The sequence below is a fragment of the Nerophis ophidion genome, linkage group LG12, assembly GCF_033978795.1.
Source record: "Nerophis ophidion isolate RoL-2023_Sa linkage group LG12, RoL_Noph_v1.0, whole genome shotgun sequence".
Classification (NCBI taxonomy): Eukaryota; Metazoa; Chordata; class Actinopteri; order Syngnathiformes; family Syngnathidae; genus Nerophis; species Nerophis ophidion.
The window spans coordinates 32,435,369-32,450,068 of NC_084622.1; the positions used below are offsets into that span (position 1 = coordinate 32,435,369).

Genomic DNA, 14,700 nt, shown 5'->3' on the forward strand with positions numbered 1-14,700 from the left:
TTTGATGTTCAAACTGATAAACATTTTTTTTTGCAAATAATCATTAACTTTAGAATTTGATGCCAGCAACACGTGACAAAGAAGTTGGGAAATGTGGCAATAAATACTGATAAAGTTGAGAAATACTCATCAAACACTTATTAGGAACATCCCACAGGTGTGCAGGCTAATTGGGAACAGGTGGGTGCCATGATTGGGTATAAAAGCAGCATCCATGAAATGCAAAGTAATTCACAAACAAGGATGGGGTGAGGGTCACCAATTTGTAAGCAAATTGTCGAACAGTTTTAGAACAACATTTCTCAACGAGCTATTTAGGGATTTTACCATCAACGGTCCGTAAAACCATCAAAAGGTTCGGAGAATCTGGAGAAATCACTGCACGTAAGCGATGATATTATGGACCTTTGATCCCTCAGGCGGTACTGCATCAAAAACCGACAACAGTGTGTAAAGGACATCACCACATGGGCTCAGGAACACTTCATAAAACCACTGTCAGTAACTACAGTTGGTTGCTACATTTGTAAGTGCAAGTTAAAACTCTGCTATGCAAAGCAAAACCCATTTATCAACAAAACCAATGCACGCCGCTGGCTTCGCTGGGCCTGAGCTCATCTAAGATGGATTGATGCAAAGTGGAAAAGTGTTCTGTGGTCTGACAAGTCCACAATTAAAATTATATTTGGAAACTGTGGGCGTGGTGTCTTACGGAACAAAGAGGAAAATAACCATCCGGATTGATATAGGCACAAAGTTCAAAAGTCAGCATCTGTGATGGTGTGGGGGTGCATTAGTGCCCAAGGCATGGGTAACTTACACATATGTGAAGGCACCATTAATGCTGAATGGTCCATACAGGATGCCCCTGCTTATTTCAGCAAAACAATGCCAAGCCACGTGTTACAACAGCGTGGTTTCGTAGTAAAAGAGTGCGGGTCCTTTCCTGGCCCGCCTGCAGTCCAGACCTGTCTCCCATTGAAAATGTGTGGCACATTATGAAGTTTAAAATATGACAGCGGAGACCCCGGACTGTTGAATGACTAAAGCTTTACATAAAACAAGAATGAGAAAAAATTCCACTTTCAAAGCTTCAACAATTAGTTTCCTCAGTTCCCAAAACGTTTATTGAGTGTTTTTAAAAGAAAAGGTGATGTAACACAGTGGTGAACATGCCCTTTCCCAACTACTTTGGCACGTGTTGCAGCCAAGAAATTCTAAGTTAATTATAATTTTTTCCAAAAAGATAACGTTTATGAGTTTGAACATGAAATATCTTGTCTTTGTAGTGCATTCAACTGAATATGGGTTGAAAAGGATTTGCAAATCATATTCCGTTTATATTTACATCTAACACAATTTTCCAACTCATATGGAAACAGGGTTTGTATTTTTCTATCGTAGCATCCGGTGTTCTGACAGCTGTAGACAAAAGCCAATTAAAACGTTCCGCCCGTCAATCATCACACTGTACCTTCAATCCATCCATCCATCCATCCATCCATCATCTTCCGCTTATCCGAGGTCGGGTCGCGGGGGCAACAGCCTAAGCAGGGAAACCCAGACTTCCCTCTCCCCAGCCACTTCGTCTAGCTCTTCCCGGGGGATCCCGAGGCGTTCCCAGGCCAGCCGGGAGACATAATCTTCCCAACGTGTCCTGGGTCTTCCCCGTGGCCTCCTACCAGCTGGACGTGCCCTAAACACCTCCCTAGGGAGGCGTTCGGGTGGCATCCTGACCAGATGCCCGAACCACCTCATCTGGCTCCTCTCGATGTGAAGGAGCAGCGGCTTTACTTTGAGCTCCTCCCGGATGGCAGAGCTTCTCACCCTATCTCTAAGGGAGAGCCCCGCCACACGGCGGAGGAAACTCATTTCGGCCGCTTGTACCCGTGATCTTATCCTTTCGGTCATGACCCAAAGCTCATGACCATAGGTGAGGATGGGAACGTAGATCGACCGGTAAATTGAGAGTTTTGCCTTCCGGCTCAGCTCCTTCTTCACCACAACGGATCGGTACAACGTCCGCATTACTGAAGACGCCGCACCGATCCGCCTGTCGATCTCACGATCCACTCTTCCCCCACTTGTGAACAAGACTCCTAGGTACTTGAACTCCTCCACTTGGGGCAGGGTCTCCTCCCCAACCCGGAGATGGCATTCCACCCTTTTCCGGTACCTTCAATCAAAATGTTTAAAGGGGAAATGCACTTAAGCCATCTAAATAAACATCCAACTATGTATTAGTTACCCAATATAATATAGCCAGAAATGGCTAGTATTTAACGACTAAAAGTATGACTTATGATTGGAGAATATGTTTTTTAATCATGATAATTTTTTTTTTTTGTTTTTTTACAAACAATAGTTATACGGTTTTATGGAATAATAAAATGAAAATCATACTGGTAATGAAAATGATGCATGTGTTCAGAAATGGATAATTAATTTAAACAGTTTTGAAAAATACATGCTATGCCAATAAATTGCATCAACAATATGCAGTCAATTTACCATGTTGAATAGATTGCATTTTTACCCTAACAGATATTAAAAGTGGGTACATTTGCTCGCAAGTTAGGTATAAAGTGTCAGGCAGCTGAAAGAACTATTATTCATTTATTGTGGGAATCTCAGTGGATTAGAGTTGCGGTCGTTTGTGAGAATGTCATGTAAGGTGCACCATCTCGAATTCCAAACATGCTTCAAATGAGCCGTTTGGAATTCAAGATAATTCTGACGTATTTTGCCTTAGTTACAGCCGCAGATATCTCCAAATGTGGTAGATGTTTACCCAAAGTGCTTTGCGAGAGTCCGCCATTTTTTACTCAGTTGTAGTCAATGAGTTCCTTATTTTTTCTCTTTCTTCTTGTTGTTGGGCAGACTAGTTTATACACATGCATGCTAAAATCCTCCATCAATACCATTTATAATAAAAGTAGCGTATTGTTTCAACTTATATATGTCAGTAGATTTGATATAGAAGCGCTAAAAATTTCAATGTCAGAGTTTGTTTGTGACGAACCCCAAGATGCAGAAATGGAGGCAGGCATGGAGTGAGAAAACATGATTTAATTTAAACACTAAGACAAAAACAAACCAAGGGTACAAACAAAAAGCGCGCACGTGGGCGGATAACAAACAAAAAGGCTTAGCGTGGAAGCTAGAAGGTATCGAGCAGGAAACAGAAGTCGTACATGTAATATGAAAACAAACTTGGAAGCAGGGAACAAAAAACAGTACGCTACAAACATCTAACGAAATATAGCTTACGGCTACGCTGCAAAGATACGACACGACACGACAAGAGCGACAAGAAGTGACATTGACATTAATCCAGCACTGACTGGAGGAACAAAGCAGGTAAAATAGGATTGGGCTGATTGTAACCAGGTGTGGCCAGGTGCCAATCAGCCGCAACTGAGGGGAAAACAGCGCACAGGGAAAAAAACAGGAAACAGACAAAATAAGAGCACTGACAGGAACCAAACACAGTAAATACTAAACACACAGAGGAAAAACTAAAACACAAACAAACTGCCAGTGGCAAGCCTGACATTCAACATGAGATGCACTTGGGGATAGGTTGATTGGCAACACTAAATTGGCTCTAGTGTTTGAATGTAAGTGTGAATGTTGTCTGTCTATCTAGGTTGGCCCTGTGATGAGGTGGCGACTTGTCCAGTGTGTACACCGCCTTCTGCCCAAATGCAGCTGAGATAAGCTCCAGCACCCCCCCGCAACCCGAAAGGGACAAGGGGCAGAAAATGGATTGGATGGATGAAGAGATGGAGAGGGCATCGAAGGGGGCTTGGTATGTAGGAGGGCTTCAGTACATACTGTAAATAAGACGGCCCACAAATAGTTGCATTCTGCAGACAGTCAGAAAGTGCCTTGAAAATGGTCTGTAAAACAAAGTCTATGCAGAATTTGGACCTAAAAATAATTATATTATATAAGTGTTTTAAATGTCGGAAAAAATCGTAATGTGACCCCTTTAAGCAACATGGAAGATACATTTCGGCTTCATGAAATGGAAATATATGAACCTCTTATACATAGTAACATTATCCTCTTAATTCAATACACATGCATCATATCAAGCTTGTCACTAACGAGTGTTGACTACACCGACCATTTGGAGTTTTCCCTTGTGTTTTATACATATATGTAAATATCGTCAAATTAAGGCTTGAATATGATCTTGCCACTGATGTTTAGAGTTGTCACAAGTAAATCTCAGGTGTTGCCATCTTTGTGGGTGATGTTTTGGCTTATGCCAGTGGTACATGCCTCTTTTAACGGATAGAATAGACTCGTTTATATGCATCGCTTTTGTAGACACCCAGACGTCCCTTGGGGACGGCGTGGCGAAGTTGGGAGAGTGGCTGTGCCAGCAATCTGAGGGTTACTGGTTCACTCCCCACCTTCTACCATCCTAGTCATGTCCGTTGTGTCCTTGAGCAAGACACTTCACCCTTGCTCCTGATGGGTCCTGGTTAGCGCCTTGCATTGAAGCTCCCACCATCAGTGTGTAAATGTCTGTGTGAATGGGTGAATGTGGAAATACTGTCAAAACGCTTTGGGCTCCTTGAAAAGGGGTAGAAAAGCGCTATACAAGTACAACCATTTACCATTTTAATTTATTTACCAAAGTGCTTTGCAGTGAGTCTCATCATTAATTCAGTCCACATTTATACTATGGTGGTGGGAAACAACATTTTTAGCAACAGCTGCTCTTGTACAGAATGACAGAAATGCAGCTGCCAGTCTGCGCCATTGTCCCTACTGACCACCACCAAACATTCATTCACAGAGTGAGCGACACTCCAAGCACAACGGTTGAAATGTCCTGCCCAAGGACACAAGGACCGTGACTAGGATGGCAGAAACTCGATTCATAACAGAAACCCTCAAGTGTCAACCATCTGAGCTACACCGCCCCTAACGGAACTCATTTGTGTGTGTGCGCCAGTGTGTGTGATGCATTGTGCACTTTTGAAATGAATAAGTTCACTATTATTGTTGCAACATTTTTTAATTAACTGAGTGGAACTACACTTACCCTATGTATGAATTTAAAATCTATGAAAGTGACAGACTATCTTTGAATCTCAGTAAAACTAAAAAAATTCTATTTCATTACAGTAGAAGGGAAACCCATCTTTCCGTCTTTTTCTGCTTATCTGAGGTCGGGTCGCAGGGACAGTAGCTTAAGCAGAGAAGCCCAGACTTCCCAAGTCTTTCCCTGGCCAGCTTGGAGACATAGTCTCCTCAATGTGTCCTGGGTCTTCTCTAAGGTGTCCTACCTGGAGGACATCCTAACCGGATGCCCAAATCACCTCATTTGGCTCTTCTCGATGTGGAAGAGCTTACTTTGACCTCCTTTTGAATTACAGGGCTTCTCCCCCTATCTCTAAAGAAAAGCCCCGCCACCCGACGGAGAAAACTTATTTCGGCCGCTTGAAACTGTGATCTCTGTCCTTTCAGTCACAACCCAAAGCACATGACCATAAGTGAGGATAGGAACGTAGATCGACCGGAAAATTGAGAGCTTTGTCTTCCGGCTCAGCTCCTTCTTCATCATGTCGGCTCGATACACTGTCCGCATCACTGCAGTTGCTGCACTCTCCCCTCACTTGTGAGCAAGACACTGAGGCACTTAAACTACTCCTCCACTTGGGGCAAGATCTCCTCTCCAACCAGGAGATGGCCCCCCACCATTTTCTGGTCGGGAATCATAGACTCGGACTTGGAGGTGAGGATTCCCATCTTAATTGCTTCACATTCAGGTGAGAACCTATCCAATGAGAGCTGAAGATCCTAGCCAGATACAGCCATCAGGACCACATCATCTGCAAAAAGCAGAGACCTAATCCTACAGCCGCCAAAGTGGATACCTTCAGACTGCGCCTAGAAATTCTTTCCATAAAACTTATGAAAAGAATTGTTGACAAAGGGTTTATTTTGATCTCCTCCTGAATTACAGAGCTTCTCACCCTATCTCTAAAGAAGAGCCCCGCCGACTAAAAGATAATCCAAACCGCACCTCGTCAACCTCAGGTCCAGAAATGGGAGAGCACACCACAGATTCTCCAGGGACTGCTTCTTCATAAGGAGACATGTAAGTGGGATTGAGAAGGTCTTTGAAATATTCCCTCCACTGATCCACAACAACCCGAGTCCAGGTCAGCAGCACCAGCACCACTATACACAGTGTTGACAGTGCACTGCTTCCCCCTCCTGAGGCGGCAAAGCTGTGCGGAAATCTTTTGCATGGCTCCGCCAAACTTCTCCCATGTCCGAGTAGAAGATAATGTCAAAACAAAAATACAAATAGACAGTGTCGAAGTTAAAGGGTAAAAAATATATTTTTTGGCCACAATAATGGACGGTAAAATGATCTTCAAATTTCATTGAAATAGTATTTAAAAAAAAACATAAGGTTGCAAGAAATATGTCAATAATGGCTTAAGAACTTATTTATAAGTTTAAGTTGTGTACAAATTGAAAATACGAAAATAACACATTTGTTCGTAATTGCTATGAAATGGAACAAGGGTTGGATTAAATAGGATCAGCTTCTTCCCACTCTTTTTCGGATATGTTGTAATGAGAAAATGAAGACAAAACTGAAAATATGTGATGTATCATATTGTAACTGTAAGCATGTTCAAAATAAACTCAAACCTTTAATTTGCCGACTTACTGCTGATAATTTTCTGAGAAACTATAGTTATAATCACATGTCTCTCACGTCCAGTGGTCACAGTGATAGGGTGTTACTTACATGTTGAGCGGTTGCCACGCAGGCCACTGCGCTTTGGTTTTAATGACAGTCAGTACTTCATCTCCCTATGTAGGCAGAAAGAAAGGAAAAAGGAGAAATTAAATAAAGTGACAAAAAAGTGTCACACATTTCACTGACACAAGAGTCTTGACAAAGTGTATGCACAATGATGATATTGGAGTGCTTTATTCTGATATAGTTGTTTCTGTGACAAGCCCTACTGCAGACAGTACCTCGACACCCTCTGATTTGATTGACAATGCAGGTACTGCAAAGTACATTAAGTGCGGAAAATCGTGAATGTCTTATTCAGACAAAAATAGGGTGAGGAATGATTGATATACTGTGGTCCAGCTATTGATTGGATTAGCATTACAAAATGTCTGAATACTAGTGTGTGTTTAAGTAAGTGTTAGTGGGAGGTTGTGCTGTTGTTGAGTGGTGTGTATAAAACACATTTAGATTCTAGCCATCTTGTCAACAGAAGCTACTTCTGACCTCCGATGCCATTCCACCCCATCAACAACACACAAATGCACTCACAAAAGGGCACATTAATACAGTTATGCTAATAAATATGGAAGGTCAGGAGCATAAAATATGGCATGGAGGGCAATCCTGTATATTTTAGACTCTTTCGCTATAAGTCTAGATCTTACCTACCAGCAGGCGCATTTTAAATTAGGGACATTTCCCAAAAAAAGATGAAAAATAAGGTAATTAACACACCTCACAGATAACAGGATGAGTGACAATGATGTTTCCCCAATCGTTGCTAAGTTGCTGTTTATTCATGAAAGTTAAAATACAAGAAAGATGTGAAAACTGGAGGGCCCTAGTAAATAAGGTAAATGTCATCAATCACTGGAGACAAAGGCGGAACATTAACACTAATGTGGAGTACGACATGAAACAAAGCTGCAAACATAATCAGTGTGCATGTTCAAGTGGTTGGCTGTGTGCACTGGCTAAACACGGATATGTTGTACCATGTGTACACAACAACTTAAGGACTTGGTAGTCCATCAGGCCTAGGGGTGTAACGGTACGTGTATTTGTATTGAACCGTTTCGGTACGGGGGTTTCGGTTCGGTGCGGAGGAGTACCGAACGAGTTCAGCACGTACATATGAAGTAGCCGCCTATCCTAAAGTCTTAACAAGCTGCTCCGCTCCGTTCTGCCTCTGTGTCAGTACACTGCACCCTGCATTGTACCACCAACACAGCCATCCTATTGGTTACATACAAAGCCAATCAGCAATGCGTATTGAGAGCGCATGTCGTCAGGGCTTCAGTGTCGATGTCGAGCAGATAGGTCTTTAGCAGGGGAGCAACTCACTCTCCCCAAATTATATTCCAAGTCAACTACTTTCTAAACATCACTATGAGCCTGTTGACCTTCTAGAAACAAACTGCAGCTCAGCTCACTCGCAGTCCTGGCTTTAGGTGAAGACTAGTTAGCTTTTAGCGTAACGTTCACTCATTTTGTGGTGTGTGTGTGCGCGCGCGCGCGTGCGTGTGTGCGTGTGTTACGGACAGTGTTGATGGAGGTGTGTTGAAGAAGCAAAAAAGGACATTATATTAAATGAAGAGTTTCTGTCTCTGATAGTGTATAAAATAATTTAAGTGCATCATAAAGCCTACATAAACTCCATTGTGGTCAGGGATGAATTTTCAGCTATAGTTACATGAATCATTATAAATGTAGCAGCCTAGTTTTGAATGGCAGGGTCCATGCTATCACATGTTGATAAAAATATAACATTTACATAATAAAAATTCACTACAGGCTTCCCCAATGCTGTAATAAATTAAACATGATGAGTTGACTTGAAACTGTTTAATGTTGCACTTTTTATATGTAGAAGAAAAATTGTGTCATTTTATTTCATCTAAGCAACAACTTGAGGCAGTTTAATGTGGATTGACGTGGGCAGAATTATTATAGTGTTCCCAATGTTAAAAGGATCAAGCCATTGTTTACAAATTTGGTAAATAAATACCCCAAAAATGTATATTTTGTTGTTTTCTTACTGTACCGAAAATGAACCGAACCGTGACCTCTAAACCGAGGTACGTACCGAACCGAAATTTTTGTGTAAAGTTACACCCCTAATCAGGCCTGTGTCAAGTTTAACGTGACACAGTCACCTGAGGAAACATTGTGTCATACAGGCACACAGCAACACATGATGATGGAAAGTTGTTCCCCAGACTTACAAAACTGCGAATACCAACTTCCCATGTATGTGGTAGGAGTTTTTTTTAAAACTTTTATTAAATTGATGCATAAAGGACAATGTATGTAAAGCCATACCAGATTTATTACATCTATACTTTCTCCTCTTTGTTACTGTGTCTTGCAAACATCTGGAAATATTTGCCTCGGCATTTTGATGGTGTAGGCGTGTGGCATCGAATGGAGATGTTGACATGCAAAGTTTCAAACACTCCTCATTCTCTAACATGTGACTTTTCAAAAGATGCTACATATTAGCAGTGATGCTACTTTTTATAGCAACGCTTTAGCACCACACTTGACAAATTACGGTTGTCTGTTTGACATAAGGCTGGGCGATATATCGATATATACGATATATCGCAGGTTTGTCTCTGTGCGAAATAGAAAATGGCTATATCGTAATATTCGATTATATTTTCTCACGCCGTTGCTTTAAACTGCCTGCATTACATTACTGGCGTTTCTCAATCCTTCTCGTCTGTCCTTCTCACAGAGACGTAAAATAAGCCCGTCTTCTTACATTCGTCACATACTGTCAGGCGTCTAGCGTCATATGCTCTCGCCAAGAGCTAACGTTAGCATGGCTAACGTTAGCCGAGGCAGGTCGAGTTGCATTTAGCTGGGGGCATCACACAACAGGCGTTTTATCACTCCTCCTCGTCTCTCATTCTGACAGATACGGAAAACAAGCCCGCCTTCTTACATACGTCACATACTCTCGCGAGTCTAGCGTCATAGCTCTCGCCGATCAGAGAGGTAGCATCATGGCTAATGTTAGCTGAGCCAGGTCGAGCGGAGCAGAGCTTGTGACAATACAAGAGAGAGATGGTGTGAAACTGATCACAAATGGAGGAAGAACAATAAATGCCCAACATAAAGAGCAGGGGGTCCATCATCTGGCGGTGGTTGGGCTCCAAGTGGGAAGATATTCAGCAGACAACAGCAATATGCTGTTCAATGTATATACTATGATGATTAACCTGTGTGATGAATGTATTATCCTGAAAGTATATATTTGTACCATGAATTGATTAACGTGGACTCCGACTTAAATAAGTTGAAAAACTTATTCGGGTGTTAACATTTAGTGGTCAATTGTACGGAATATGTACTGTACTGTGCAATCTACTAATAAAAGTATCAATCAATCAATGCAAAGTATGCAGCAGAAGTGATACTACAAAAAGGTAGCAACACAATTAGTTTGTTCTTTCATTAAAAAAGTCACCCTTGAGAGAATGAAGAGTATTTAATAAATACAGTTTGGGTCAATTGACTTGTGATTTCCCTCTCTGCATGAAAGTTTAAAATGAGCATATAATAATGCAGTATGAAGAAGACTGTTTTAATGTGGACACATAGAATCATCATACTGCTGTGATTATATGCATCAAGTGTTCATTCAAGGCCAAGGCAAAATATCGTAGTATATTATATATCGCAATATGGCATAAAAAGATTGCGATATTAATAAAAGACAATATCGCCCAGCTCTAGTTTGACGTATTCCCACTTGAAGACAAACCACCACTAGACGATGGACTCCCTGCTGTTTCTCTTGGGAATGAATTATTCCTTCATTCGCACCTTCTTTCTCTCGTATTACCACTTGCACGGCTCTGCTAGCATCACAGCTAACTTTACCCATGCTGCTGCCTTTCTGCTTCGCGAGGGCGTATACGTATGTGATGTATGACGTGAGAGTATATGACGTGCGTAAGAAGGTGCGCTTGACCGTGAGAAAGAGAGACAGGAAAGAGTGGGAAGAGCCTGTAGTGTAATGCCCGCAGCTAAAAGCAACTGTGTGAGAACGTATACTCGAATATCACGATATAGTCATTTTCTATATCGCATAGAGACAAACACACAATATATTGTGTATATCGATATATCGCCCAGCCCTAAAGTAGAGGTAACAAAATAGGAGTCTCAAACAAAGGAAATAATGGTCAAACTGGTAATTTGGAACCATGACAATGGATTGGTTATGTAAGACAAATATAGTACACTATACCTATAAAAAGTCAACGCAATAATATATAAGTTGAACAATTACAAAATGGCAAAGCTGCCACAAGTCCCAAATCAAATGGTAAATGGGTTGTGGGTTATACTTGTATAGCGCTTTTCTACCTTTAAGTTACTCATAGCGCATTGAAACTATTTTCTCATTCACACACGCATTCACACACTGATGGCGGGAGCTGCCATGCAAGGCGCTAACCACGACCCATCAGGAGCAAGGGTGAAGTGTCTTTCCCAAGGACACAATGGACGTGACTAGGTTGGTAGAAGCTGGGGATCAAACCAGGAACCCTAAGGTTGGAGGCACTCTCCCAACTCCGCCACGCCGTCCCCAAATCAGGGATACGAGAAAATAATGAAACCAATCTTTGGATCTCTCTGTAAACGACTGATAAGTCGGCTAAACTAGATAAATGGATGAATGGGTGGACATGTTTAATGGCAACAATATCAATACTTTGTGTCCAATTGATTAACTTTTATTAGTTCAGTATATCACTGGCAGGTAATCTGTCATACCTGTTTCTCTATCTTGGGATTCGTCTAAAATGAGTACACTATATCTTCTTACTTGTGCGCAGACACAGACTTAGCTTCAGTTTAAAACATTATAATGGTTCAGCTGCCAGCACAACAGTATACAATGGAAGAAATGTGTTATAAATAACTAATACAAATGTATATATTGATTATAAACCCTCAAGGGAAATCTAAGTACACTCAGCTATAGTGTTGCACACAACACACATGCAGGCATGCAAGGAGAGATGTCAGAGCAAAGGGGTGTGCAAATGTTTATTGATCTGATGCCTGGCTCAAGGGAATAGTAGTCAGGGGTAGACGAGCATCCTACCAACAACTTGTAATTTCTTTGTGTCTGCTGCAAGACCTGAGCCGGGTCCCTCCGGTTCAGCAGCCCAAGGCCTGACAGACCAAATTACTGCCGCCCAACTGTGAGCTGTTTTCCCTTCGGGACCATGGTAATTATCTTGTCACAGACCTGTCTCAGTGTGTTGAACGTGTAGGCTGATGGGCAAAAACTATAACTGGCTCCTCAGTACCTAATGAAGAGGGAAGGGGAAATGCGTCAAGCTGTTGTCATGCTGTAAATGTCAACGCATACACCAGCACTGAGGTGGAGATGGGGTCTTGATATTACATTATGATATACAGCATGATATACAGCATTACTGTGTTGGATGAAAGGAGTGTAAAGGTGACTAAAGGTTGTTATTTCATGTCTGCAGGGCCAACAAGACACCAATTATTATGCACACTCGGTGTAGTTATACACAATATAGAATACAACTTAGTTGTTTCTTCATATGACGTCTGTTGCCGTTGCCGCGAGGTATAAATTGGCGTTTTTATCCAATTTTAGGTCGCAAATATATCATAATTTATTTTGGATACCTATTCTGGATACTTTTATGGACACTTTATGGACAATTTTAAAGTGATCAAGGTGTCCTTGTTTGTCTAAAAACATCACCGACCGCTAGCTAGCTTGGTTTGTTTTTAGCCAGGTGGCTAGCTAGCCAGTCGCTAACCTCCAGCTCGCCTTGAGTTTGGTATTTTAACGATCGGACATTTTTATACCGGGTTTTTGGACAGTCACAGTTGCGATGACCAACAAAAAGAGTGACAAGAAGGAAGTGTTCGGTGGGGCTGCGTGTAAAGTCAAACAACCAGCCAGGAGACACCGATCCCAGCGAGGCTCGACCAATAGCGGAGGCGAGCCAGGCGGAAGCGTGGAGGTGGACGCATCAGTATTGGAATCGATCAACGCGAGACTGAGCAAGCTGGATATTCTGGATGCACTACAGCAGGACATCCGTTACTTGAGAAGTAGCATGGAATTCAGTCAGAAGGAGATCGAGGATCTAAGAAAGGATAATGGCTTTCTGAGAGGCGCGATTACTAACATGCAGAGATCTACCGACTTTCTTACCGTGGACTATACATTTACATATGGCGTAGTGGGTAGAGCGGCCGGCCAGAAACCTGAGGGTGGCAGGTTTGCCTCCCACCTATTGACATCCAAAAAATCGCTGCCGTTGTGTCCTTGGGCAGGACACTTCACCCTTTGAACCCGGTGCCGCTCACACTGGTGAATGAATGATGAATTAATTATAGGTGGTGGTCGGAGGGGGCGTAGGCGCAAACTGGCACCCACACTTCTGTCAGTCTACCCCAGGGCAGCTGTCGCTACTGATGTAACTTACCACCACCAGGTGTGAATGAATGTTGAGTCCCACTTCTCTGTGAGCGCTTTGAGAGATTAGAAAAGCGCGATATAAATCTAAGTTTTATATATATATATAGGCGCATTAAAGACACGCTGTTGAATATACAGTGCAGGGACAAGAGAGACAATCTCATATTCTTGGGGATCCGAGAGGGCAACGCCGATCCGGAAAAAAATTTAAGAGAGTTCATGTCTGATAAGCTCAAACTCTCCCCGGAGGTGGTAAGAGACATAACTTTCTACAGAGTGCACAGAATGTGGCAGACCTGTGGACAATAAAGTCTGTCCCATAATACCTCGTTTTGAGCATTTTAAGCACAAAGAGTTGGTGAAATGCAGAGGAAAGGAGCTGAAAGGGACCCCTCTCTGGTTAAATGACCACTTTCCGGCTGAGATCAACAATAGGAGAAAGAAACTGTCACCGATTATGAGAGAGAACCGGGCCCAGAACAAGAGAGTGGCACTAACAGTGGATAGGCTGTACATAAATGGACAGCTGTATCGAGACCCCAAGGTTACCCCCTGGCTTTTTTAGAATGGGCGTTGTGGGTGTTTTTAGCATCTTGGTTTGGCCTGTCATGACTACTTCCAGTACTGTTATGTTCTGCACTAAGCTGGGCCTTCATAGGGGCCTGGTGTTAGCTCACATGAATGTATGCAGCCTGCGTAATAGGTATCAGGAAGTAGAATGTATTATCAGAAATAATTTTATTAATATCTTTGCCATTTATGAGACCCACCTTGATGATTCCTTTTCTGATTCAGTTGTAACCATTGAGGGGTTCTCAATTTTTAGGAAAGATAGGAACAGGTTTGGGGAGGGGTGGCTATTTATGTTCAGAGCCATTTATCTATTAACGTGCGTAATGATTTGATGAGGGAGAGCATTGAAGCTATTTGTGCGCAGGTTCATCTGCCTTATTTGAAAACAATTATAGTATGCTGTTTTTATAGGCCTCCTAGTGCTGATGCTCTGTATCTGAAGGAGTTATGTGAGATGTTTGACAGGGTATCAGATGAGAATAGAGAAATCTATTTACTGCGTGATATGAATGTTGACTGGCTGGGAAAGGGGTGTACAAATAAAAATAAGATACTATCCATTTTAAATGCTTGCAATCTGTCCCAAATTGTTGCCCCTCCCACAAGAATAGGTGTAGGTAGTGATGCTATTATTTTAGCAACACGCATTGATCATATTTATACAAATGTTCCTGACCAATGCTCCAAAGCAGTCTCAGTTCCTGTCGGTTTTACTGACCACAATATAATAGCTTCACTATCAATCAATCAATCAATGTTTACTTATATAGCCCTAAATCACTAGTGTCTCAGAGGGCTGCACAAACCACTACGACATCCTCGGTAGGCCCACATAAGGGCAAGGAAAACTCACACC

The 14,700-nt window shown here is 42.1% G+C and overlaps 1 protein-coding gene across 2 annotated transcripts in view; it reads right to left on the bottom strand.

Annotated features, from left to right (window-relative positions):
• The window catches only part of spon1b (spondin 1b), a 189,815-nt gene that overhangs the window by 51,305 nt on the left and 123,810 nt on the right, over positions 1-14,700 (bottom strand). For both annotated transcript variants that reach the window (XM_061917389.1, XM_061917388.1), the window contains exon 7: positions 6,788-6,852. In XM_061917389.1, the coding sequence (XP_061773373.1) occupies positions 6,788-6,852 (65 nt within the window). The remainder of the gene's footprint in view (positions 1-6,787; positions 6,853-14,700) is intronic.